The sequence below is a fragment of the Uloborus diversus genome, chromosome 4 (assembly GCF_026930045.1).
Source record: "Uloborus diversus isolate 005 chromosome 4, Udiv.v.3.1, whole genome shotgun sequence".
NCBI lineage: Eukaryota > Metazoa > Arthropoda > Arachnida > Araneae > Uloboridae > Uloborus > Uloborus diversus.
The window spans coordinates 98,999,953-99,025,565 of record NC_072734.1 but is presented as its reverse complement, the minus strand read 5'-3'; the positions used below and the strand labels follow the sequence as shown (position 1 = coordinate 99,025,565).

The window sequence follows — 25,613 nt, the reverse complement described above, 5'->3', positions numbered from 1 at the left end:
CCCGTGTCCCGCGGAACCGGTACATTCGACACTCGATCGTCTGCAGTGGAACAGGGTCGACGACTCATCGGAACTGTCTTATCTTTCAGTTCATTGTCGCTTGACGGAGAGGGGAGAATTTTTTAAGGAGAATATGGATCGGGACAGCTGGTATGTTGGCATTTTTAAAAATTTTATAGTTGAATATGTCATCTGAATTGAAAATTAATTTTGTTTCATGCATCTGAAACATAATTCTAATACAATATGTTAAGAACTAAAATGAAAAGGGAAGAGAATTAGTTTGGTGGAAAATCATAAAAAGTTACGATTGTCAATTAATTTAAAAGAAAGTCACTTCAGAAAATCCATACATTGCTGCCTATTGCCTCGAGTAAAGCCTTAGTTGTCTCTGAACCTTAAAAAATATGAATGATTTTTTTTTAAAAACTCGATTTACTTTCAATTTTTTAAACAGTTATAATACAATTCAACATAATACGTTAATTTTCGTACTCTGATACTTTTTGTGGGTGCGGTTAAAAAATTAATTTAACATTCTAGGGAACACAGCCTATATTTAAAGCCAATCAATAATTTTATTCATCTTAATAGTTAGAAGAGTTATCTAGTTAATTTTAATGCCTTTGCGAAAGTATTTAGCAAAATTGGAAAGGAAAAAAAAAAAAAAAAAGTCGATTTAGAAACTTTTCTTTTGTACTTGATATTTTTGTTGCTAAATTTTTGTGACATTATGTAAGTTTCAAATAACGAATCAAGCAGATGGATATTTGGGTTCTGAAATTTTTCTAACCAGACAACAGAGTCTTCTAAACGTTTAAGCACTGCGCGATTGTAATTAGGTCATGACCTCATTTCTTAGAAGTCGTTATCAAGGCTTATTTCTGGGAAAGTTTCAAGTTGTCATTTCATAAAAATACAATTGTTTTGAATAAAATTATGTATCAAACTAAGTGCAAGAAAAATATTTCTGGACAGTAATCCAAACTTGATGTGTTTAGTACGATTTTAGTAGTAAATGTGAGAAGTTCCACATGCATATTGAACGTGCGTGCGCAGCGTGAATTTTCTCCCGTGGGAGGAGCAGGTGTGTTTCAGATCCGAAATTTCTGAAAATTTTGAACTGACAACACATTATTCAACTGAAAAAATAAATAAAAAATAAATAAATAAATAAAAGTGATTTTTTATCAATGACTTTTCTATGCATATTTTAAGAGTTTTTGCGGGGGGGGGGAGGGAGTAAAATAACTTTGATACACAGGGTTTGGCATTATGACTTAAAACGTAGGATTCGGAGGGGGGGGGGGGAGTTAAGTCTCAAAATCCCCGTTGACACATGCGGAACCACAGGCCTAATGATATGTTAACATGTTCATCATCTGTTGTGCTGGAAAATAAGATTAAAATCTTGATAATACGCTTATATACTGAAAATAAGTTTAAATAAGTTTTCACAAAAAATGGACTTACATTAGTCATATTGTTCAATATGTGTTGCGATTATAGCTCAGAAATTAATTAAATGAAGAAAATATTAGTTTTCATCCGAGTAATTGCCCAAAACTAGGGCTGGGGGATATACCGTCACATGTCAATGTCCGCTTTTTTTGTATTACAAATCGTGACATGCAGATGATAAAGCTAAGGATTTATCATCTGCATGTCACGATTGCTTTTCCCCCCAAAATGCGATGACCCCCCTCAATTTTACCAACCCTCTCCCTCTCCAAAAAAAAGAGAAAAACGCGACACGGTAGAGGTTGTTAGATATCCTTATGCATAATATTTAACAGTGGTATTAACAGCGGGGTGTCCCCCTAAATATCGCGAAGAACCCTAACCCCATAACAAAAAGGAAAAAAACCCCTCAAACCTGCCCTAAAAATTTCAATGGTGTAGTTTGCCTAGATGGGCACCCTGCTTTAGCTATTATCAGAATAAAGTAAATATATTTAGTTATCAAGATGTGCGATTATCACTATTACAGATCTTAATATGCAAATGATTATAGCTAGGGGTACCCATCCTCTCAAAAGGGAGGGGGTCTGCCCCCCCGGAAGAAAAGTGATCTTCTAATGAAGACAAATCTTTTTAAAATACTTCTCTAAAAATTTCAATGCAATAGTTTGCCTAAGTAGTTCAGTATAAGTTCGATTTGACAATACCCAATTTAATGATACATTTCACTAGTCTGGATTTGACTGCATTGAATGTCTATGCTCCTCTTTTTACGATATCCTTAATTTAATGATAATTTTTTTCAGTTCCTTGACAATCATTAAATCGGGGTAAAACTGTATTTATTACAAATTTCAATGTACTTAGCTGTATAAACAGTTTTGCTAAAAAAAGAAAAAACAATTGTAGGTATAGCAGACAGGGCCGATCCTAGCAGGTGTGCAGAGTGTGCACCGCACAAGGGCGGCCAAAGCAAGGGGCGGCAGCGGGCCGCATCATATAGTACTTTTAATCAAGCAAAATTCCTCAAGAATTTCTCAAGATAACATAATAAGTCGAATAATTATGCAGAATTTTAAATGTTCAATTATCAAAGTGCCAATTTTCCAACAGCATTGCATAATAAGAAAAATGGAATGTTAGAGCATATTGTGTTGCTCCATTATCCATTAACATCAACTCTTTACTCACATGCTTCATTTGGTTGCAAAATTTGTGACAGAACTGGTAATCAGGCATGGATACAGGGAAGGGGCTCTATTGCTAATCCCCAGTCTCCCAAGCTGTTATTGACCCTTAACAATGAAGACATATTTTATGTTAAAAAAAATTATGCTGATAGAATACTCTCTCAAGTATTTCAAACAACAAATTCTGTGTTCAGCAGTCGTGGATGCGTGGAGACTGGAGAGACAATGGAAAATTGCGACTCCCCTGAGAGTCAAACATATATAATTAACGAACAAAAATTTTTAATTTTCCCCCTTTACAGCAATTTTTTTCTAATTAAAATCACGAATGAACTGCCCGGTTTCAGATCAGGTAGGAGGACAGGGCCCTTGCCCCGGATTACAAATTTTAAGTGTAGCTCCAAAACGAAGATGCAAAAGGATGCCTTGACGAGACTAACGAAGGCTTCAAACTGCGTTTTTAGGAATTCCGTAAAATTTCGCTGGTTGAAAACCGATTTTAAGGATACAATTAAGTCTCTTATTCACCCTTTCTACCTTAATGTAATCAAACATAGCCTAAAAATGGTGGCTCCAAAATTTCTTTTCTGGGAACAGCCCTTCCTAACGTCTTCAAAAATTGCTCAATGGTATTTTTCGAATTTCTTTTTTGAAATTTTTACGGTAGAGGACCCTGAAATTCATTCCCTAAGATTACTACCAAAGATGATCTGAATTAGCGTCTCTAGAGAGGCCCCCAATCCTACCCCCTCTCACTTAACGTACTCAAAAACAAACTAAAATTGAGTTTTTCAATCATCAGTTTCGAAGAACTTTGGGGGAAATACCGCGGATCCCCCTTTTCTCCAACGTAATCACTTTAGCTCAAACTTTCGTTTTTACTTGGTTCCGTGAAGTCACCAAACCCTTCCCGCCTAAACTAGCCTGAAATTGACTTCGGTTTCAAAAAACAGTTCTTGAGGGCACACTGAATCCCCAACCGCTCTTTGTCCCATCGTTATCAAACAATGCCTAAAATACGATTTTGGGACTTCCATTTCTAAAACATTCCGGATGGCTTACATAAATTTTCACGGCGCTTGGGCATCTGGCATTTCCCATCAATCGGAGACACGTCTTTAGTTGTATTTTTCAGATATTAATATCGAAAAATATTCAGAAAGATCCGCTGAAGCTTCTCGGTTTCCTTAACGTCACCAAAGATAGCACAAAATTGCGCTTTTTAGAGCCCCAAAACCCTTCCTCCACAAAAATAGCCTAAAATTGATTTTAATTCCGAAAAATATTTTTCTCAGTCCGGAATATTTTCCCGTTTCCCCTATCGTGTCCAAATCTAGCGAAAAATGTGTTTTTAAAACAAAATAATGCCGATAAATTACCAGAGGAAAGATGCCAGACCCCCTACCGTCACCAAAGACAGCCTAAATTTGAGTTTTAATCTTCAATTTTGAAAACTTTCGGTAGGAGACGACCAAATATCCCTCCCTCCAGCAACGTCAACAAAGATAACCCAAAATTGCTTGTTTAAAACTTCCGTTTCAGAAAATTTTCCGAAAGAGCGCCGATCTTTTCTAAACTAAGGTTACAAAAAATAGCTGCAATTTAACATCAATTTTGAAAGAATTTTAGGAAAGAACTCCAACAGTGCTTTTCCCTCAAGTCTCGAAAAATTTCCTAAAATTGCAATTTTTGACGTCAATATTGAAAATTTCTCCATGGACCTTGAATGTTCCCGACTCTTTTGTCCTTGCAACTTGCAACCAAACACAACCAAAGATTAATTACAGCTATTTTTCATACGCCAATTTCGAATATTTTTGGGGGCGATCCCCCCCCCCCCCCCCCCCCACGTTTCTCCCTCCTCCGTCTTTCCTCTGATGTCACCAAAGACAGGCTATAAAATGCGTTTTTACGATTAGTAAATTTTTTGTACCTATTACTTTCTTCAAAGATATAAATTGTACCTAAGGAGCTTTTTCAAACTTTTTCCATAAATTCATCCTTCTTCTTTTTATTTTTTAAATTAGAACTTGATACAGAAATTTGAAGAAAGATTTATACGGGCGTTATAGTTAAAACATGCAAATTGCTCTTCAGGGGCGGCACATTAGGTCTTTGCACACGGGCGGCCGACACCCTAGGATCGGCCCTGATAGCAGAGACTCAGGAATCCATTCTAATACAGTCAAACCTTGATATCTCGAACCTCTTTATCTCAAAACCCTTGATATCTCGAAACAAAAATTTTCCCCAGCATTTTCTTTAAAAACCCCTATGTATTTTCCATAGTTATCTCGAAATTTACTTTTCGAAACCCTTGATATGCTGAAATTTTTGCACAGAAGCAAATTTCAATTGTTGTTCTCCTTTGACAATTTTTGTAGTAAAACCAGTTCCAGAGACAATTGCTTAACGTTTTTCATTCCTTTTCTTGGAAATTTTGTGAATAGGTGATTAGGGCAAGATAATAGGGGAGTGTTGGCATGAAGGCGGTGCAGTGTTTTCCCCAGAGTTTAGAATCTTTGTGCATTTCTCTCGAACATGTTGTCCACTTTGAGGAAATTGGTTCGATTTTTCATCTGTCAGTTTTCAAGTGAAATCAGAAAATATGTTCCTCGTTTTCATCATTCAGCTTTTTTAACTCCTACAAAATGGCTGCTGAGAACTTTTTGAATGTGAGGTTACTATGTTAAAGATAAAATTAGAATTTTTAAATTTTTAGGTGAAAAAATCAAGTTGAAATTGTTTATTTCAAAATCTCATCCTGTGCACTTTTGACAATTAGAAAATTTCAAATCTGGTGAAATATTGAAGACTACTTTATTAATTGTAATTCGAAGTGGTCCCATAGTACATATATAAATGCATATAGCGTACGTGTGTAAATGTGAGATTTGCTAGTGTAATTTTTTAAAAATCTTGATAACTCGATATCTCAAAATTTTCCCCCGTCCCGAGAGATTTGAGATATCGAGGTTGTACTGTAGTTATCTAGGTCATACAAATTAATGAAAGTATGGATTAAACAAAGTAACCTATAAATTGACAACTGGGCCAATGTACAACATGATGTTGGTTTTAATGCAATTTGGAGCACCCAAGGTGATGGATAACGAAAGCATTAATCCGTTTTTGAGCGGCTTCCGTTTGACTGAGCCCGATTTAGGTGGAAGTCCGACTTTTGCTCAGACACGCAAGACAGATAGCACAATTCAGATTTATTACAATACAAGGAAATCAGAAGAGCACCCAGGGGAGTAGGCGGGAATCGAACCCACTCCTCTCTACTTGCAAGCAGTTGCTGAGCAATACCACTCTGCTACAGAGGCCCCAAATGCACTGCATAACGTACATAAACTACTGAACACAATCAAACATAAAACTTTAAATAAGAGGAAATTATGAATAGTATGTACAATTGTACGTACCTAGTATGTATTAGGCCTACAAAAAGACATTATTGTGCTAACTCGCCTTCTATGTATACAGTATGCACGTCTAAAATAGTCGTCTGGATAAAGCGAAGTCCGACTTAATAGGGTCTGCTGTAATGGGGTTTACCTTCAGCATATTACTGAATAACTGAAAATGAATTAGAAGTAGTCTAAAACATTTTTTCTTTGTAATATATTACAGAGTTTATCATAAAGGCATGTGCCTGCAGAACATGCATGTACCCATACCTTGACTGAGCCTAAGCTGTCTCTGCAAAAGAGAGTGGAATGTTAATAGAACACTGGAAAATGTATTGCTGTAGAAGTAAAAGTTGCCAATCATTTTTCTCTGGTGCATTGGCGAATGCAGTTACTAGGCAAGATGTCCTCATTCACCAATTTTTCTAGTGCTTACTGTTGCTAATGAATCCTGATGCTATTTTTTATACATCAATAATACACTTCGAATGAATTTGCATTAGGTTGCGTGAAATCAAAAAGATATCAAATGCAGCCACAATAGAAAATAATGAGTTACATTTGAATACTTGAAATCACAATTATTTTTAACTGATTTAGGCAGCATTTTGGTGATTAAAAATTTGATTAAAAGTGGTCATCTCTCTAAAATACCATAATTGTTGTAAGATTCTCAAACAGTATAGGCTATTTGCTAGAGATGTACCGAGTAGCACTTTGGCCGAATACCAAGTGCTCGGCCAAGTTACCGAGTACCGAGTTCCAATTATGTTTTAAGAAGAACCACCGACACACATGTGATGAATTTCGAACTTATTGGAATAGTAGTATAGACCTCCATGTCCATATAAGTGTTTAAAACAAAATTCCAGCTGAAATTTAATTCCGCATTATGTAAAGAATTTTGTTTGTGTCAAAAATTTTATAAAAAGGTAATTTTCAAAATTAAAGCAAAACAAATAAATAATAAGTATGATTAATCAAGTTGGAATTAAAACAAATTATATCAATCTATTTTAGCTCTAGTTGGGAATGTGCACAGAAATTTTGGGGCCCGTCACAAATGACTTTTCCGGGGCCCCCTCCATATTGTTTACCTCTATATTTCATGCCTAGTTAAAAAAATAATTGGGCCCCCTAGAAGTTTGAGTCAACAGGTTTTTTCCTGTTGACCCCCCTGTTCACGCCCTTGGTTCTAGTCCGCCAAACATAATAATATAAAAGTTTCATATTTCTTACACTGCTCCATTTTTAATAAATAAGTTTTATTAACTTTGCAGACATTGAAAAGATTTACTCAATTGAAGCATAACAAACTTTATTATTCTCAAAATTTAAATTTGACATGTAAATTTGAATTGTAAATGAATGCAGTATATTATATGGTTGCACTCCTTAATTAATTCTAAAATCTGTCTTAACAATATTCCATTTTTTACAACTACTCGGTATTGGCCGAGTATCTGATCAAAATTTCGCCGAGTACCGAGTACTCGGTATGTCTCTACTATTTGCCAATAAAGAACGGATGACAGCCCTAGGGGGATGTACTAAGTTTGCATATGTTAAAGAACCAGTACCATATCCTCGTTTGAAACCAAACAACAAACATTTGAATCAATTCCCTTTTTTACCCACACTTCAACATCTTACATTTGAATTTCTATTTGTGGAAACTGTAACAAAAATAGTTCAATATTATTGGCAGATAAACATAACAAAATTTTTTTAATACTTTTTCTGCTTACTCATCCGATGATAAAGCTAAAATTTTGTTTAGCAAAATGACTTCATTTACATTTATTTATGCCTCTTAATTTTTATTTTTCAGGTACAAGAAACAAAGGAAAAAACAACAAGAACTTCTTTTGCTAAAGTCATAACACAATACACATATAATTTGTTTTGTAAAAGGTAATATTTGTTTTTTATCCATCAATGTCTAAGTATTTCAAAACACATATGTTTAACATATGATGATTTTGATGGCTATGAAAATGTTATGTGACAATTGGTGTGTCTGAAAGAAATGTGCCATAAATTCTCCTTTTCCTCCCAGCTTTTTTTTCCCTTCTGTATTTAGAAATTCACTTTTTTTTTCGTCAAAATTACTACAGATCCTTGGTCTCTCTTTCTAACTCAACTTTTGCTATTTCTTCTTATTTGTGAAGTTTTTTGCTACTTCACAAATTTTAAACTGAGTATAATTGAATTCACGTAAAATAAACCCGCCTAAAACAAGGGTGTACTGTATTACAAAAAGAATACTTTTGTCCCATTATGAAAATGCTGAAACTCTTATTTCCAGGGTTAGGTTTTTACCGGTAAAAACCGTAATAAAAACCAAGGAAATACTATCCGTATTAGCTCTTATTTATTTGCTGGCAGGTAATAAGTAATTGTTTTTAATAATAAGTCTACATATACAGTAAAAGCTCATTACAACGCTATCCGATACAACGATACTCCCTCCACTACGATAATATTTCGTGGTCCCGGCGAACTCGCATAGGAGTTAATGTTATCCTCCTCTCAATATTGCGATATTCTCTACAGCAATAAACCCCTGTAAAAAGATTTTTTTTAAATTTTCAACCTCCCTATATTGTGATAATTTGGTTCTCAAACAATGAAAAATATTCTATATAATCAACTTTTGCTCTTTTTTCCGACTAAAGAAGACTTACGCTTATTGTATACTTATTCCTTTTCACCACTGTAAGAATTATTAAAAATGATGATAATAATCAGGGTTGTAGTACAACAAATTAAAAATTTTGTTTTAAAAAATATAATAATTGAAGTAATTCATAAGACTTTGATTATTTAAATAAATAAATAAATTTGGTTCAAAGATATTATTTTACACTTTCAAGTATGCTTAATTTAGTACCACTAATCAAATTTGTGAAATGTTGATATAACATTTTCAAGTAATTTAAGTATATTTGAGAAACGAATGGGGCACGCCAAAAGAGTGACTTTCCAGTTAGTAAAAAAAAGGACAAAATAAATGAGTTATTGTTTTAATAGGGATAAAATAACACCGGAAAACTTATTTTTAACTATAAAAAAAATCTAGGCCAAACAACCCTTGAGTTATTCTCCTGGGACATAATATTGTTAAGATTTTGGAGAATCATCAAGGCAAATACATTTATGCCTGGGTAGTGCATATACAATAATATTAAAATTCTCTACAACACTATATTTCTTTGGTCCCCAAAATATCGTTGTAGCGAGGTTTTACTGTATAACATTATAGTTAACTACTATGTATTGTTTTGCATGAATATATTAGCAGACATTAATGAAGCATTGGGCAAGTAATAAGATGAAAGCTATCTCATGAGTTCCAGATGTAGAAAAAGAAATCCCGAAATAAAAGGGAAGGGGTGGGAACAAGTTTTGTGCTACAAGAAACTTAAATTGATAATTCAATTTCATAAAACTTACATTTTGCTGCAGATTGTTAAGAAGATACAAAAATTGAAACTGATAAATTCGTGTTTTATCTTTTGATTGGATTGGTAAATTTGTTTATTCTTTTGTTTTAAAAATTTAGCTCAACAGAGAAAGAAAAAAGTTGCTTTATTTTACTGTGTGTGAATGAGCTCAAAGATCTTCAAAAATTAATTTGAATAAAACTACAGAAAAAAATATTTTTTAAGCATAAGAATTTTTACAATAACGTATTTATTATGAATCAATATAATACTTATTCAGAAAAATTTGTATACATATTATCAAGCCATAAGAGCAATCGTTTTGTTTTTGCCAAAAGGTAGCAAAATTTTTCAATTATCCTTCAGTTTTTCAATTATTCAAAAAACTTAAAAACAAAATTTTTTAGAGCCAATTTTCTCTATTAGAGTCATTATACTGTTGGCAAGCTGCTATCCACTAAATCAACATAAAATTCACATTACATCATCATCCAGTAAAACCCTGCAACTCCTTTTATTTACAACTCCTCCCCTTTGAGTTCAAAACACATTTTAAGGGAGGAAGAGTTTAAAGTTACACTTCTGTTGTAAACAAAGTAACGACTTGGAATGAATGAGTACTGCAGCTGAAAACTGATTTTAATATAAATAAAAATTGGAGATCGTGTTTACAACCTTAAACATGAACAGTTTTAACCTTAATTTACTTTTAAAAAGAAAAGCATATGTATGGAAATGGTAGAAACATTAAAAAATAACATGATTTTTTTCCCTACAAGGTCGTAAAAACTATGGAGAAAATGGGTTTTTCCACAAGCGGTAAAAACCATGGTAAAAACAGGTAAATACCAGATGGTAAAAATCATGCCAACCCTGCTTATTTCAGCAACAAACAATTTATTTAGTTTTGCTTATGTGGTGGTACAATATTAATGGCAGTAGCTCTTTTGACTTACATGATCCAACAAGGAAAACAAAAATTTCTTAAAAATTGAAATAAAATATGATTAATTACTCAGCAGATTCTTGTTGAAATCAAAGGTGAGAGCCCCTGCTTTTTTTCCCGCTATGCTGATACATGAACCAAAGTATTGTTGCTTACTAAAAGCACTCAATGTTTCTTTAATTTAACATGCGATGCAAGTGAAGTAATGTGTTTAAAACTCGGCTTATGGATAGAAGCAGGAGGAGGAAGACATCAACTGAATATCATTACATAGCATTTTCAGTGTTCCTGAGAAAGAAGGGTTGTCATACCTAGCTTCTTATCAAATTATCTATTCACTAAATTTTACTCCAATTGCCACAAGTTCACACTAAAAACATGATTGAAAAAGCTTGATTAATGATTCTTAAATTCAGTGCTTATCATCCGTTTTTAAGTCTAGTGAACAATGACTGGCTTTTTGCTGATGTGAAATCATCAATTGTTTTCTCTACAAAATAATAAAATAACCAGTAACTAATGCACAATATAAATGAATAATTAAACAACGAGATGAAATCATTGTGCAAAACTTACCATACAAAGAACCGCAAAGATCTTACTGGGATGGAATGTATTTTTTCTCATGGGTGGAGAAGGCTTCTCCACATAAATTTGTCACCATTCTTTCTTTTATTTCTTCTTCTACCTCATCATCAAAAAGAGCTAAAACTGCTATTTCGTCAGATAAATACCATAAATGCTGGATGAATTTTTGTGAAGCAGCTTTTGAGATAATAGAGTCCACATTTTTGTACGCTTTCAAAGATTTCAAAAAGCACAAATCTTTGTTGAGTGCTTTGACTTCTAAAATGCATAGAAAAAAAGCCATGATTTCACGTATATCGTCACTACAAACAAGCAGACATCTGAAAATGCTTCATTTTTCCTTCGTATCTAATTTTAGTTGTGAACTAAATAGTAATAGTTTTAGGGAGTAAATCGCTCAAGCCATCCATGAAGCTTAATGCATGGCTCCCGGTGCTCTTATTTGAAATTTTTTTTTGTATCTCCACCTAAAAATATGATAGACAGTTCTATCAACTCTCGATAGCAATCCCTGACCCTAACATTTGTAAGTTCAGCACAGTAAAAGCCAAATAAATTTTCAAGTTCAGTACAGTTTGAAACAACTCCGCAGCCATGGGCGGATTTATGGGGGGGGGGGGGGGCGGAGGGGGGCAATGCCCCCCTAGTTTTGGGAGGACTTTATGTAGTAACAACACATCTTTCAAAAATTTTAAATTTTTTTTTCTTTTTTAAATAGTTTAGAAGGGTATGGGTGGATTTATAGGGGAGGCATAGGGGCAATGCCCCACAGTTTTGAGAGGATTTTATATAGTAACAACATATCTTTCAAAATCTTAAAACAAAAAAATCATGACTTTTTCTTTTTTGAATAGTTCAATGAAAATGGAGAGAAAAAGCGAATGTCCTTTTCTGATGCGAGAAAAGAAAAGGAAAAAAAAAGAACATAAAATACAAATAGTACAGTGGTCACTGGGGTGCTAAAAATGTGTCTAAATTCACTATTTTGGACTGAAAACCATTTGGGCAAGTATATGAAGAAAATATAGGCTAAACGAGCTTTACATTAAGCTGCAACACTTATAATAATTGACGATTATTTTAACAAATTAGAACCTAAATCAAAGGGGGGAAAACTCACCCTGCCCCCACTTCGTTTTCTGCCCCACTTGCAACTGAAGAAAAGTTGTTGTCATGAGAAATCTACAGTTTCTTTTTTCTTTTAAATTTAAAATAACTATTTCTCACAAAGTTAGAACAAGACTGTGAAAATTTACAATCAAGTACTAAAATATCAGAGACTGGAAAGTACAAATGAAGTGTGTTAAATAATTTTATTTATTCTAGAGTCCTTGAAAATAATTAGATAAGTCTTTGAAAATCCTAAGCAAAGTGGGCTCCAATTACTTCTACTGCATATTGTTAATCTGTTTAGCCAGGGGAAAAAATGATACACTACCTCTATTCCTTTTCGTTTTCTGCACTCTACGTATAATTAAAAAAAGGTTGTTATAATGAGAAGTCTATAGTTTATTTTTTCTTTCAAACTTAAAATGGCTGTTTCTTACAAAGTTTGAACAATACTGTACAACTACATAATCTATTTATCAGTTTCTATGTCTGTCCAATTAACCTCTATAAGGCTTTAATTTGCAGAATTTTATATCCATTTTACAAAATTTCCTCCAAGTGAGAAACCTCCGACCCCCTAAAATTGGAGATACTCTATTTCCCACTTAAAAGGGAGCCCTGCGTCACTCTCTTGATACCAGCTCCCTCTCTTAAGGTCAATTAAAAAAGGACAGCATGAAAACACACATTAATGAAAACGACACAAAAAAGGAAAGAATGGACTTATGCATCACAGGAAACAGACAAATCATGGGAGTGGGGGACAATAAAAATGTTCCTTAAAAAAAATCATGCCCCCCCCCCCCCAAGAACTCAGTCCTAAATCCGCCTATGTCCGCAGCTCCTCTATAACACTGTATTTTAGTGGGATCGTTGTTTTTCCGAGACTATTTGAGATTTTTGAAAAGTGGAATATCAGGGCTTGTCGTGACTTGCTTAATTTTCACTTCAAAAACTGCCTGCAATACCAGTATATTTACACGATGGCGGCAAGCAAAGGAAAGCATTTCTCTATCAAATTTTTGCTCAAGAAGGGCGCAAGTACCATTATAACGACCTGTATTGTAAACTAGTATCACAACAGAGAATTTGAACTTAGTGTTTGAGATTCCAATCTAAAACTGCCTTCCAAACATCCTGTGCCTGTTCTTTTCCTGTAGAATTATCCAGTTTAGGCACAGCAATGAGTTATTCCTTACATCCATAAGAAATAACCATAGGTTAGCAATCTTCTTATTTTTGAGCACACAAAGCTTTTATTCTTTCCTCGTGCTCCTTCTGCTCATTGTTGGTTCGAATTCTTTGAATTGAAAAGATTTACTTATCGGAAATTCATTGACCTTATACCCAAGTGCGTTAATAGTAGCTTCAAGAATCAACACAGAATCTTGTATACTAAACTGGCACCTGTTCAATGCAGCAACTAACTTTGGAGTAATAAAATCGCTCCTCATTACTTATTTACTTGTTCCAGGTTCTGATTTACTTGTTCCAGGTTCTGGTGTGCTTGTTCCAGGTTCCGGTATTCTTTTTTCAGGTTCTGATATACTTTTTCCAGTTGCAAGAAAAGCCTATCTTCCTCCATTTTGATTAACGGAAGTGCATCAGCATGTGCAACATCAAATAAATTGTTTAAATTACTCACAAAATCTAGTTGGCGCTGCCTGAATACTTCTTGAAGTTTTTTTGCATTTCTTTGTAAGTCTTTCCAAATTTGATACAGGTTTTAAAGTTTTTTCACTCAATTTGGCAACGATTTGGTGGAAATGCATGTCTTTTCCCAAAGATAATTCATTCCTGAATAGCAAGATTTGCACTTTCACTGATGGTTAAATTTACTTCTTGAACATTATAAAACAGAACAGAGAGAACTTGTTCATTGGAGGGAAGTTTTGAGCCCGTAATTTGATGTTTTACGACTCCTATTGAAAATAACTCTTATTTATCTAGCTATGCAATTCCACTGCCATGTTTTGTTCTGTATGAAAGAACTACACTGCGCTCACTGACTGGAGTGTATTGGTACTGACCTGTTCAACGTTTTGCACATTGCATGGATGTGCAATGCCCCAACATCTGTTTTTCTGTTTTAATTTGTTTTCTGTGCACCATTTACAGCTATTTTGAGCTTTGCAAAGTATCCCGTTGCATGCGTTTGCTTGCTTAGGAATACACATACTATTTACATGTTTAGGCACAAGTTGGCATGGGTTACCGTGCCTCAAACTGGATGATTTTTTTGGCAACGGTTTTGATGTAAAAAGAAAAATATAAGAGGGTATGCGTTAAAAAAACATGACTTTCAATTTTTTATCCACAATATGGCAACCACTTTCTACATGCTGATCTACTAACCATGTGTTTATGCTCACTTTACTTGATTGTTACTGTGATTTTTTCACTGATGTGACTAACTTGATCAATGTTCTCCATATTTTCATGTCTGCTCCAGTTTCAAACACTTTTCATCTTCTTTTCAATTTGCTAGAATAGGTTGCTAACTTTCAGAAAACATCCTGACACAATGTGCAGAGAGAACAGGACAATCTGCCTGAAAATGGGACTGTCCTGTTCAAAACGGGATGTGTGGTCATTTTAGTCATAACCTCCATGACTCCTGATACATAATGCAAATACATGCTGCATTTTTTCATGCCCCCTCTACAAAATCTGATGCCAGACCTAATGTTCTTTTCTGGCTATGGATTTGCATTCCACCCCTTCATAAATTTATGGCATGTAAAACTGTTTCACAAAAGGCGAAACATTTTCATAAACTCCTTTAGCCTACTGATTTTACTTCAGTGATTTTTTAAAAGATTGGGAAAAAGCATAAAATAATTTCATTATCTAAGAAAATCTATTCAAATAACTTTAGGAATGATTTTAAATATTTAAAATATTGTCACCATCTTTATGTTACTTTTTATGAAAATAAATATATTAAACTGATGACACATAGACTATGACATTTTCAGCATAAGCTTCTTTAGTATAAGGATTTTATTTCAGCAAATTTTTATAAGGTTTAGAAAAATTAATTTCAGTATCTAAAAAAAATACTATTTAACTAACTTTAGGAATTATATGAAATACTTAAAATATATGTTACTGTCTTTATGTTACTTTTTATGAAAATGAATATATTAAATTGATGACACATTATAACTTACATAAATAATGACATTTTCTTTTCCTTACAGCTATCAATACATAAAAACTTTGTTACTAAGTAATTGGAATTTAAAGGGGGGAAAGTGTACAAGAGATCCTGAGTTGCATCTTTTCATCACATCAAGAGATTCTCTTCTACAAACGTAATATTTAAAAGCAAATTCTAGTTGTCATTTACATTTTAAAAAATGTAACTCAATTCAATATTGAATGTTTAATTGCAATCAGTTATCATACAAACCATCACAAAATGACAGTCATGTTTTACAAGATTTTAACTATATTATTACGGCACTGGTCTTTTATGCTTCATTGAATTGTAATTTGTCTGCTATCAGTGTTAAAATGCACACACCAGCTATTATTTCACTGATTCTGCAAGATTATATAATTTTTCTTTGTACAAACTGCTGCGCATGAGATGTTCTTGAATGCAGTGGCAATGTATGATTTGAATGTATTGTGAATATTTCTAGTTGTAGGTATTATTTAACCTTGTAATTTTCTTCTATTATTGTGTCTAGGAAAACTATGTAATTGAATGATGATAAATATCCTCATCAGTTTTGATGAGGTTTAATTTACATCGCTGCATCCTCAAACCCCGGTGACGAGATTATTCCAAATGGGATATCTCACTGTAGTTGACTTAACCACGCCACCGTAATACTAAATACCTATTGCATTTGCCTCAAAAAGTGAACTTGCCTGAATGTCCGCATTGACTTCCGGTACGGAGGACAGCACTACCTGGTGGCAATCCGACAAAGGCGTTGCTATGGCAATGGATCCAAACAATACAAAATTTAAATTTAGGAATTAACCAATTGTTTTCTTCTTTCTTAATTTCTAATAACCTTGGCCTTCGTACCAACAATGACTGGTCCTTGTTTTGAGTTCATTTTTGCTCTGTGTTAAAAGTGAGAAAGGCATTAAGTATTACAGTGGTGTTGACTTAACTTTACTTCTTATATAGCTGTCTGTTACAGCACTTACTGTATTCTTTATTATTATGTAGATTACTGTATAAGTTAACTGTTGTCCAAGGGTATATGTTGCCATGGTACTGAAAATTGTTGAATTTGAGAGAATATTAGTGAACAAGTTACACAAAGATGTTACTATAATGAAATATTTAAATAATGCATGAATCTGATTTTGAGTTAATTATGAGCCTAAATCATTCAGCATAGCAAATATATAACTAATCAACTTTGCTACAAACGTTTATAATATTTGCATTTTATATTAAAAATGGTTTGTCTCTCAAATCATAATTTTTCTTTTTTTTTGTTAAAATGAATGTTTAGTCACATTGAATCAATCTGATAAAAAAAAAATTCAGCTATGCATGCAAATGCAACATGCAATGGAGTTATAACAGAATTATGTTTATTGTGAAAAGGCATAACAGTTGTACTTTGAACCTTGGAAAATGTTACAATCGCATGGGTTGAAAAGCACAACATGTGCAACTATTTGTGTAAACCCTCAGATATAAAAGATATTTAAAGGAAACTTTTACATGCTTTACATCGCAAATGTTAGTTTTTAAATTTTTGAAAACATTTTGTTTGGTAGGAAGCACCACTTTCAAAACTGAATCAGAATACGTGAAGCCTTATTCTAAAATATTTAACAAGGTTTTCAAAATTTAGAAAATATTTAACAATTATTTCATTTTTCTTAGATGAACAATACAACATGATTTTTTTTCCAATATAATTTCAAATTTTAAAATAACTGAGAGGATTTTGTTGAAATTACAATCAGATTTTTGAAATTAATAGATATACATTTAATTATTATGTGTATGTTCTAATGTGTGGTACTCTTTAAATGTTTGTTCAGTAGTATGGAATTCCTAATGGTTTTGCAAAAGGCTTAAGGCTTCACCAAGAATGGCTAAAGACAGGTTTAACGACTAGTTCAGATAGTTTTCCACTGCCAGGCTGCTAACTACCAAGAAAATGCCTTAAAATTGATTTACACCACTAGCATAATATAAGTTGCGATGTTAACCCCCTCAGACATTGTGGTGCATTTGATGTAGTAATTTCTTAAATGTAAAGTTATATTGAATGTTGAAAAGGATAAAACTAGTAAGTAGTACATAAAAGTTTTAAGACTCCATTAAAATAATATTATCTAAGACTGCCTTTACAAAGAAAAAAAACCTCCATAGCCAAAATTTTTCTCAAATATATATTTCATAAGACAAATCTTATTCATAAGACACATATTAATGTACTGAATATAAACAAAGATTTCACTTGTGTTTTAAAGTCAAAACCAAACTACTAGGTACAAATGGTTTTATTTTATGCTATTAATGTCTGAGGAAGTTAAATATTTAGCAAACTGTTTATTCACTGCCAATGCTGTGGTTATTACTGAAAGCAAGACTACTTTTTATTTTAAATCCTAGCAATAAATATCACAAGTGTTACTTGATTTTATGTTTCCTACTATATTCAAAATCTTAAAACTTTGGTTTAAATGACGAAATTCAATACGAACTGACAATAGTCATAAGTTTACTTTAAATTACTCTAAACGCATTGCTCCGAGCAAAAGCATCTACACAACCACAGCATCCAACCACTTACATCCAGTGCGTCACTATCAGGTGCTAAAATTCAATTTTAAATTTTAGCTTTTGGAGGATTGATACTCCCCTCCAAGCTTTGTGTATTCCTGCCTGGCCAATTGTCCTGGAGGGGAATTGCAGAATTTCGGCAAGAACTTGTCCTCAATTTTAGCACTTGCATATGTATCGGTAAAGTCAATTTGGCTCTCCGAATGTGTAGACATCTATGCATTTTCTTCTCTAATTTGATTTTGCATATTCTCATCGCAATGCTGTGATAAGAGGGGTAGTAATTTAGCGAATACATTTGGTTCAGCTACCAAGACTTTGATAGTCTCACATGGTTACAAAGTCATGTTTGTCCTTTCACAATTTAAAAAAAAAATCAGGTTTATATTACTTTTTATGAATACATAACTGCTCATAATATAAACTTAGAATAAATTCAAATAACTTATCAGTACATTGCATTAAAATTATATCCTACAAACTTTAAATTATGTCAAAACATTGATGAGCCTTATAAAATCAATAAACATTGGCTTTTTATTAAATTATGTTTCAACATTTAAACTCTGTTCTTAAATTCACCCAACCTACAAAAATAAAGGAAAAATATTGTTTTTTTGATGGAAAGAAATCAACCGCTAAACTTGAAAAGAATGAAAGCTTAGTTGGTGCTTTAGATAAAAAAATATACTTAAATGTAACCTAATGTGTGTTTTTCCACTTTCTGTACCTCTTTTTGCAAAGAATTTTATTAATTATGTAATTAATTATACTCACGCCACAGCATCAATTGAGCTTTAACTTGTTAAGGGTTCTCAAATGGTATTTTGAGTGTCGGAATGTCAGCACTGCCAGGTTGTTTTCTTCCTGATAATTTTGAAACAGCATTGTGTCTAAAATAATTTTATTCTTTTAAGTGTGAGCTTAATACATTGTGCTGAAAAGGAATTTGAATATAAATGGTTTTGGTAAAATGTACTTCATAAGTGCACATTTATCAATATGAATTCTGACTTACATGCAATCCTTCTTGATCATTGTTTAGTGTGAAACATTTTCAATGGTATTTGAATTTTGCATGAAATAAGTTTGTTTTGATGTGACTGCAATCAGTTTATTTTGCTTTGAGATGCTTCATTCTGCTAGTAGTTTTGATTTATTATCTTATTTGGTTAAATGCAAAAGTTTAAAATAAATATTTCCTTTTAATAGTGTCACTTATTGTTTGTATTTTCACAGGCAAACATTTTAACATTGACACATTAATTGCTTGAAACTTAGATTACAACAAATTATTTACAGATTAACAGTTTAAAAAAAATGAACTTCAATTTCTTAGGAAATGGGATTTAAATTTTTTTCTAATTGAAACAAACTTTTTGAAGTTGAAACATTTTGAAAAATAAGAATAATGAACGTTCAAACTCAGTACTACCAAGTAAGTCATTAAGCAGTAAGGCCTTAAGCCCAGGCTAAGGCAGAAATACATTCAATACACTGACAGTTCGGTTATACCACCAATGACTGCAGTTTTGTCTTTGTACAAATACAAATCTGGCAACCAACAACAGGCTCTGGGCCCAGCTAGGCTGGCCCTAGTTAGTTTAGTATTATACCCCAATCAAGAGCAACAGCGCTTTTAAAGCTATCCTACTAGCTATCCAACCACACTCATTACAGCTTTTTATGGTAAGCTGTTCCAAGCGCCCACAACCCTACAAAAGAATTTTTGTTTGATTTTCAGCCTGAGATTGAATAGCTAATTACCAATGCGTTTATGGATTTATTAATACTACATCAGGGTTTAAGCTACGTTCAAAAGTTCTTTAGCGTAAAAGCTAAAATTAAGGGGAAAGTTTTAGCAAAATGCTACACATTTTCATATCTTTCTAAATGCCTCAGTGTGTTTCATCTCCAGTTGAAAATAAATTAAAATTTCTTCAACGATAGTTTTAAAGAAATAAGTACAGCAGCTATGTTTTTAACATAAAATAAAAATTTTTGGATTATGTTTACCATTAAGAAAACACACACGTTTGGTTTTTAGAACATTGCAGTTCCCTTCTCTTAATAACGCAGATTTTGGGGGGAAATAATGCTGGATAAGACTAAGGATTTTTGAACTTAATCGTAATTTAAGCATTCTTTGCTGAGATTTAAAGAAGAGATTTATCTTTTTTTTAAAAGATAATATAGGATTTTAGTTATGACTTTCAGATTTGCCGTTAACAAAATTTAAGAATCATTATTTTGACGGGAAATTTTAGTTTTCTTTTTCCAGCCTAATTTTTGAGTATGTGTCACTTGATATAACTTTTATTTTTGAGGTGTACCTAGCAAACTCGGGCTGAGCAGCTTTTGTTACATAAACAGTGAAATCCGGTTAACGAGAATTGCATTATCATGAATCTCAAGCAAAGTAATGGAATTTAAATGGGGACTAAATATTTCATTGTATTGGTAATTGTTGTAACAGGATTTCATTGTATTTAAAGCCTTAGAGAAAGTCTCAATAACAATGAGTAAATAACATCAGTAGTTAATTAATAATTTGACATTTTCAACATTTACTTTTTAATAATTAGTTTGAAGAAGATTAGATCACTTCAATTTTTAGGGCTACATATTTCCTAAAAAGAAACACATTTATATGATTGCTTGGTCCCCAAGGGTTGAACAGGACTCAAAAGCAAAAAAATAATGAAAATAAAATATGTACAAAAGCTTTATAACAAAAATCATACACTCCTGTCTAGTTTCTTCTTTCGTAAAGCTTTACAAGAATTAATCAAAATTTCAACTTCCTGATCACTATCTTCACTAGAACCAGAATCAGTGCAGTCAGAAGAATGTTCTCCATCCTCCAGTTCAGACATGATACATGTCTTTTTTAAATGAACAGGGCTGCCATTCTCCAATTGTTCGGAAAAGCTATCCACATTAGATGTGTCATCACCACTACACAAATTTTGATTTTCGTGGTTTTCTATCACTTCAACAGTTGGTGGGAGGTTAACTTTATTTTCTTTTGCCTCCAAATCTGAACAGGAATTTTCTTTCTCAGCATCACTTTCAACTGGTTCATTTATGCAAGTTACATTCTGTAAAAAAATTTTAAAACATCCAGTAAACAAAATTATTAAGGCAAAAAGAAAAAATTTGACAGTTTGGCTAATCTGAAAAGATTTTCACTCTTCTTTCAAATTTTCTTAAGTGCAGTTCCAAAAACTTTGCACAATAAAGTAGATTTTTCTTGGCTATAACCAAGCTACATTTGCCTCCAGCTTAGTTATTCCCTATTCCAGACTGAAGAGTTCTAATAAGAATGAAACAGGGGCTCTGGATGTGATAACCGGGCTGTCTGGTATAAAATAAGCTTTCAGTAATGATAACAACATACATTCTTGTTTTTTTTTTCCTTTTTTCCCATGCTACCTAGAGAAACAAATTAAGTATATTTAACTTTTATAAGTCATCAGGCCTGCAAGATTTATCTTAATATCAGATGCAGCTCTCCAGGTTAAAATGGTAGTCCACCACTGCTTTAAATCATATAATATTTGTTTTTTTTTTTAAATTTTTGAATTTTTTTCAAATGCTGAAAATTATATAGAACACGAATCAGTTGGCGGGTGAAATTTATTTTCTCCATGGTTTGAAAAAAATTCCCCGACTGCTTACTTTTGGTTTAAAATTACTTACTTCTAGGTTCATTTGCTAATTTTTGTTCTCCATATAGATAAAGTAATTCTGATTTGTACAACTCTCCTGTCATATTTCAGTACTGACCACCTCATAATAGAGAAGCTGGAAGTTCTTTTAATCGGAGCGGCATTTAATCCAAGGTGGCCAATAAATAAGTCTTCCCATGAAATTCATCTACAAACAACTGAACCAACAGCGTATCCAAATCCCCATATCAAGTGGTGATGCCTGTTCGTAAGAACTTTCTGAACCTTGTGTTTTTCTATTACTGCACATTCGCTAGACCTCATTTAGGTTTCTATATGTCTGTTTCAAAGTTCTAACCAGTTTTTGTAAAATTTAGAATTGATTGCATTGATTTTTCAAATATTTCAATTTCTTTAATTGCATTTCAGACACATTTGTGAGGTCCACCAATCTGAAGTTATTTTTCTAACAGAAATTGATAAAGATTTAAACAGTTTGGCTGATTATTTGGTTTATCATTTAAAATTCAAAACGGATTTGGATTCTTATTCTACCTGTCATAATTTGAGGATTAGGCTGAACAATCCTGGGTTTTTAGTGCTGTCATGGGTTATGCTTGAGGTTGCAAAAATGTCGGGGGTTTTAGGAATTTTATGACATGGGTAAGAATTTTGTTTCTGAAGTTTTGGATTTATATGTTAAACTAAAAATTGCCTGGTCTAATTTAGGGGACAGTGTACACATCACGAAAGAAATCTATATAAATAAAATTAAGAATATATGTGTATGTATAAGTGTTTGTATCAGTGGTTGGAAGTAGTGTGCTACAAATAGCAACACTATTGTAATAGCTACAGTTTTTAGAAGTTTGCAGTGTAGCGCTTTTTTTAAAATAAAGAAGAGTAGCGAATTGTTCGAAAAAAAAATTGTCATTCGTAGTGACTTTTGTAAACTCTTATAAATAAAGATTTAAAAAAAAGGGAAAATGAGAAAGAAATGAGGTTTTAAATGGGTCTAACTGGTGCAAGTTTTAGGCTAGTAAAACTTGCACCAATTATATTCATAAGACTGAAAAATACAAGCCGACCTATATATATAGTTTCAACGCCATACATGCTATTTGTTTGACGCCATTAGTTTGTTTGGCATCAAAACTTCCACATTTCCCCAGTATTCGCCTTGAGGAAAAGAATAAGCGATAACTGGCAATTTAGTACCCCCTTTGTCTTTTCTGGCAGCAGAGAATGTTCCGTGGATAAACATTTTAGAAGTCAATCAGATTATTGCCCCAATATTCACCTAATATGGAAGCTACTGTAAATGTTAGGTATAGAAGAGGATGACATTCAATTGCTCTGGCAGTCTAACAATAAAATATTACAGTGCTATAGAAATGTATGAAAAAGGAATTTTTTTTCGTTTCATGCAAAATTTGCTGTAAAGTAAAAAGCTTTCGGTATCAATGTCATCCGCACATCAAGGGCGGATACAGGTGGGGGGGGGGGGGGCGATCGCCCCCCCCCCCTTGAGCCAAGAGATGAATAACCGGGCACCTATCGAAATTAACCCAAAAAAAAAAAAAAAAAAAAACTAAAGAATATTCGCAAAACAAAATATTCTTCAGAGGCAAAAGAACATTCTTTCTTGCCTTTATAGGAATAAGAATTTATAACATTTTTTTCTTCTTTGTTGGGATTGAATTTTGGCTTGAAAATATGATGAAACAGAAACCTCAAGATCTTCACCGAGAAAGAAAAAATTTAACGGGCTAAAATGCAAATCATAAAGGGAAAAGGGGGAAACATAACCTTCGCAATCAGACATTCAGAGCCGCCGATTTTTTGATGACGCCAGTCATTCTGTAGAGCGTCACTCTAGGAAACAGGGGGAAATGTTCAGTCATTGTCTCTCTTGAATACTGGTTACATCTAACTTCCAAAAGTTGACTATGTCCAAAAGAAAACAAATCAATTCATTAGGATTTTTCAAGAAGAAAGAAGACGAAGAAAAAACCCATGAAACTGGTGAGCTACCAGATTTTGTTAGACAAGGTACCTTTATGTATTTTATATTTTCGTTTCGTTTTTTCTTTTTCTGGTTCGACAAATTTTGGTCTGTATTTGAGTGTGCGTGCATAGATATTTTTAACGCCTCATAAACACATGCATTAAAAATCGAAAAGACGGCTCAAAAATATTGTGAACTGTAACTGACGGTTTGTGTTTTAAGCCTTTGCAAACCTTGTTGTAGCCTTTGTAGCCCTTGCTGTAGCCTTGTAGGCTTGTTGTAGCCTTTGAAAACACAAAACCTAAGTTCCGTGCGCGGGATGATAATATTTATCAAAAATTTATTAAATTAGAAAAAACAAAATTGAATAAATTGACTAGGGCCACTCTAGCTGGGGTCAGTTTTATATTTTCTCTATGTATTAAAAAAAAGTAAGGTCAACAAAATAATGAAAGGAAGTCTGTGGCGGGCTTGCCTGTAGGAGACTCCATAGCACCTACAACCTTGAAATTTTGTACAAAATTACTTTGAGCCCCCTCCCCCCAGGGTTTGCATCTGGGGTTTTATGTTTTAAACTTCGAATTAGATTTTTTGTAATTAATTTTTAAGGCAGGAATTTCACATTAATTGCCTATTACCGGGATGAAAGATTTCTCATACCCCCTAGCATTCGATGTCGTTCGAAAGACATTTTTTTTCTGAATCAAATACAGCTTGTTCCAATATTATCAATGAATTAAAACAACTCAATCAGTTTTTTATCTGGGGAACCATACGATCTTGGGTTGGCTTTGGCTTACTATTTAATTTTAATGATTTAGAAAGAATGGTTCTTCAAAAAATCGGCATATTTTACATCTAAATGCGAAAAACTTTTATTTTTTACAGCATATTTATTTTCCTCTTGCCTTGTATTATTTCAGATGCGAGTTTGGAAAATGTGAAACGTACGAAAGTTATTGACAGTTGTTGTAGTACACACACACACACATATATATATATATATATATATATATATGTGTGTGTGTGTAATGTTTGTGTATGCACGAGCAAATCAGGATAAGACGCTAACCAGTAAGGGGTAAATAATAAAAATCTATCGCCCCCCCCTTGAAAAGTTTCTGGATCCGCCCTTGCTGCACATACAGTCCAATCTCAATTTAAGCGAGCAGGGGTGCCCACGGGGGGGGGGGGGGGATTATGGCGCAAGTTGTGCCATAAAATGTTTTGGGGGGATTTTTTATTTTTTTAAAATTAATTTATTTTAATTTATTTTACTCTGTTTATATTTTATTTCACTTATTTATTTTGTGTGTGTGTATGTGTAGGTCATTAGAAGTCAGAACTTTTCTAGTAAAATAATAATAATAATAATTAAAAATAAATAAATAAAAAATATTAAAAAAAAAATAAATAAAATAAAAAAGAGAGCTAAAAAATAAAAAAGGAAAAGAGGGTTGAGAAAAATTTGGGGGGAGGGGGGACTTGCGACATTGGACTTGGGGGTGGGGGATGGGCACCCCTGTACACAAGGGATGCTTTCCAAGATTCCTTGCATAGGTTGAAATTTCGCATTGTGGAAAAGGGTATCTATATGATTTTTTTAAATGAACATGCCAATTATTTTAGACAATTGAAAACACCCCTCACACAAACTGTTTTAACCTATTTCTTAACTTCATTTTTCTGAATTTAAATATAGAGAACTGAAATTTTACTGTATATAAAAAAAAGCTATGCTATTGAATAACAATACTGTTAGGAAGCACAAACTCAATAGGAAAGAATGGCATAAAATGAAACAGTATGGTATGTTGGTACATATAGTATGAAGCAATAATAAAATGCAGCATGACAATAGAATTGTACAGATATATAAGACAATAGTAGACACAATAATTACATTCCCCGCACTTTTTAGTTATTCAAGCATGTCGAAAATCTTTACATTTCCTTGATTGTCAGACAATTTCTATTTTTACTTCCATTTTCAAACTTTTGATAAAC

General features: G+C 33.0%; 1 protein-coding gene and 1 long non-coding RNA gene across 3 annotated transcripts in view; one reads left to right on the top strand and one right to left on the bottom strand.

The window, feature by feature from the left end:
- LOC129219707 (uncharacterized) lies at positions 1–22,535 on the top strand. 2 transcript variants are annotated; one of them, XR_008580434.1, is made up of 4 exons: positions 1–150; positions 7,896–7,978; positions 15,358–15,471; positions 21,710–22,535. It is a non-coding gene; the product is annotated as an uncharacterized LOC129219707 (long non-coding RNA). The 2 variants fall into 2 exon arrangements; XR_008580433.1 differs by lacking the exon at positions 21,710–22,535 and having other exon boundaries at positions 15,358–19,144.
- LOC129219706 (uncharacterized) overlaps positions 17,643–25,613 on the bottom strand; it is a 40,474-nt gene continuing 32,503 nt past the window's right edge. Inside the window, exon 4 of the mRNA XM_054853992.1 lies at positions 17,643–21,028. Within this exon, the coding sequence (XP_054709967.1) occupies positions 20,666–21,028 (363 nt within the window). The 3' untranslated portion in view covers positions 17,643–20,665. The remainder of the gene's footprint in view (positions 21,029–25,613) is intronic.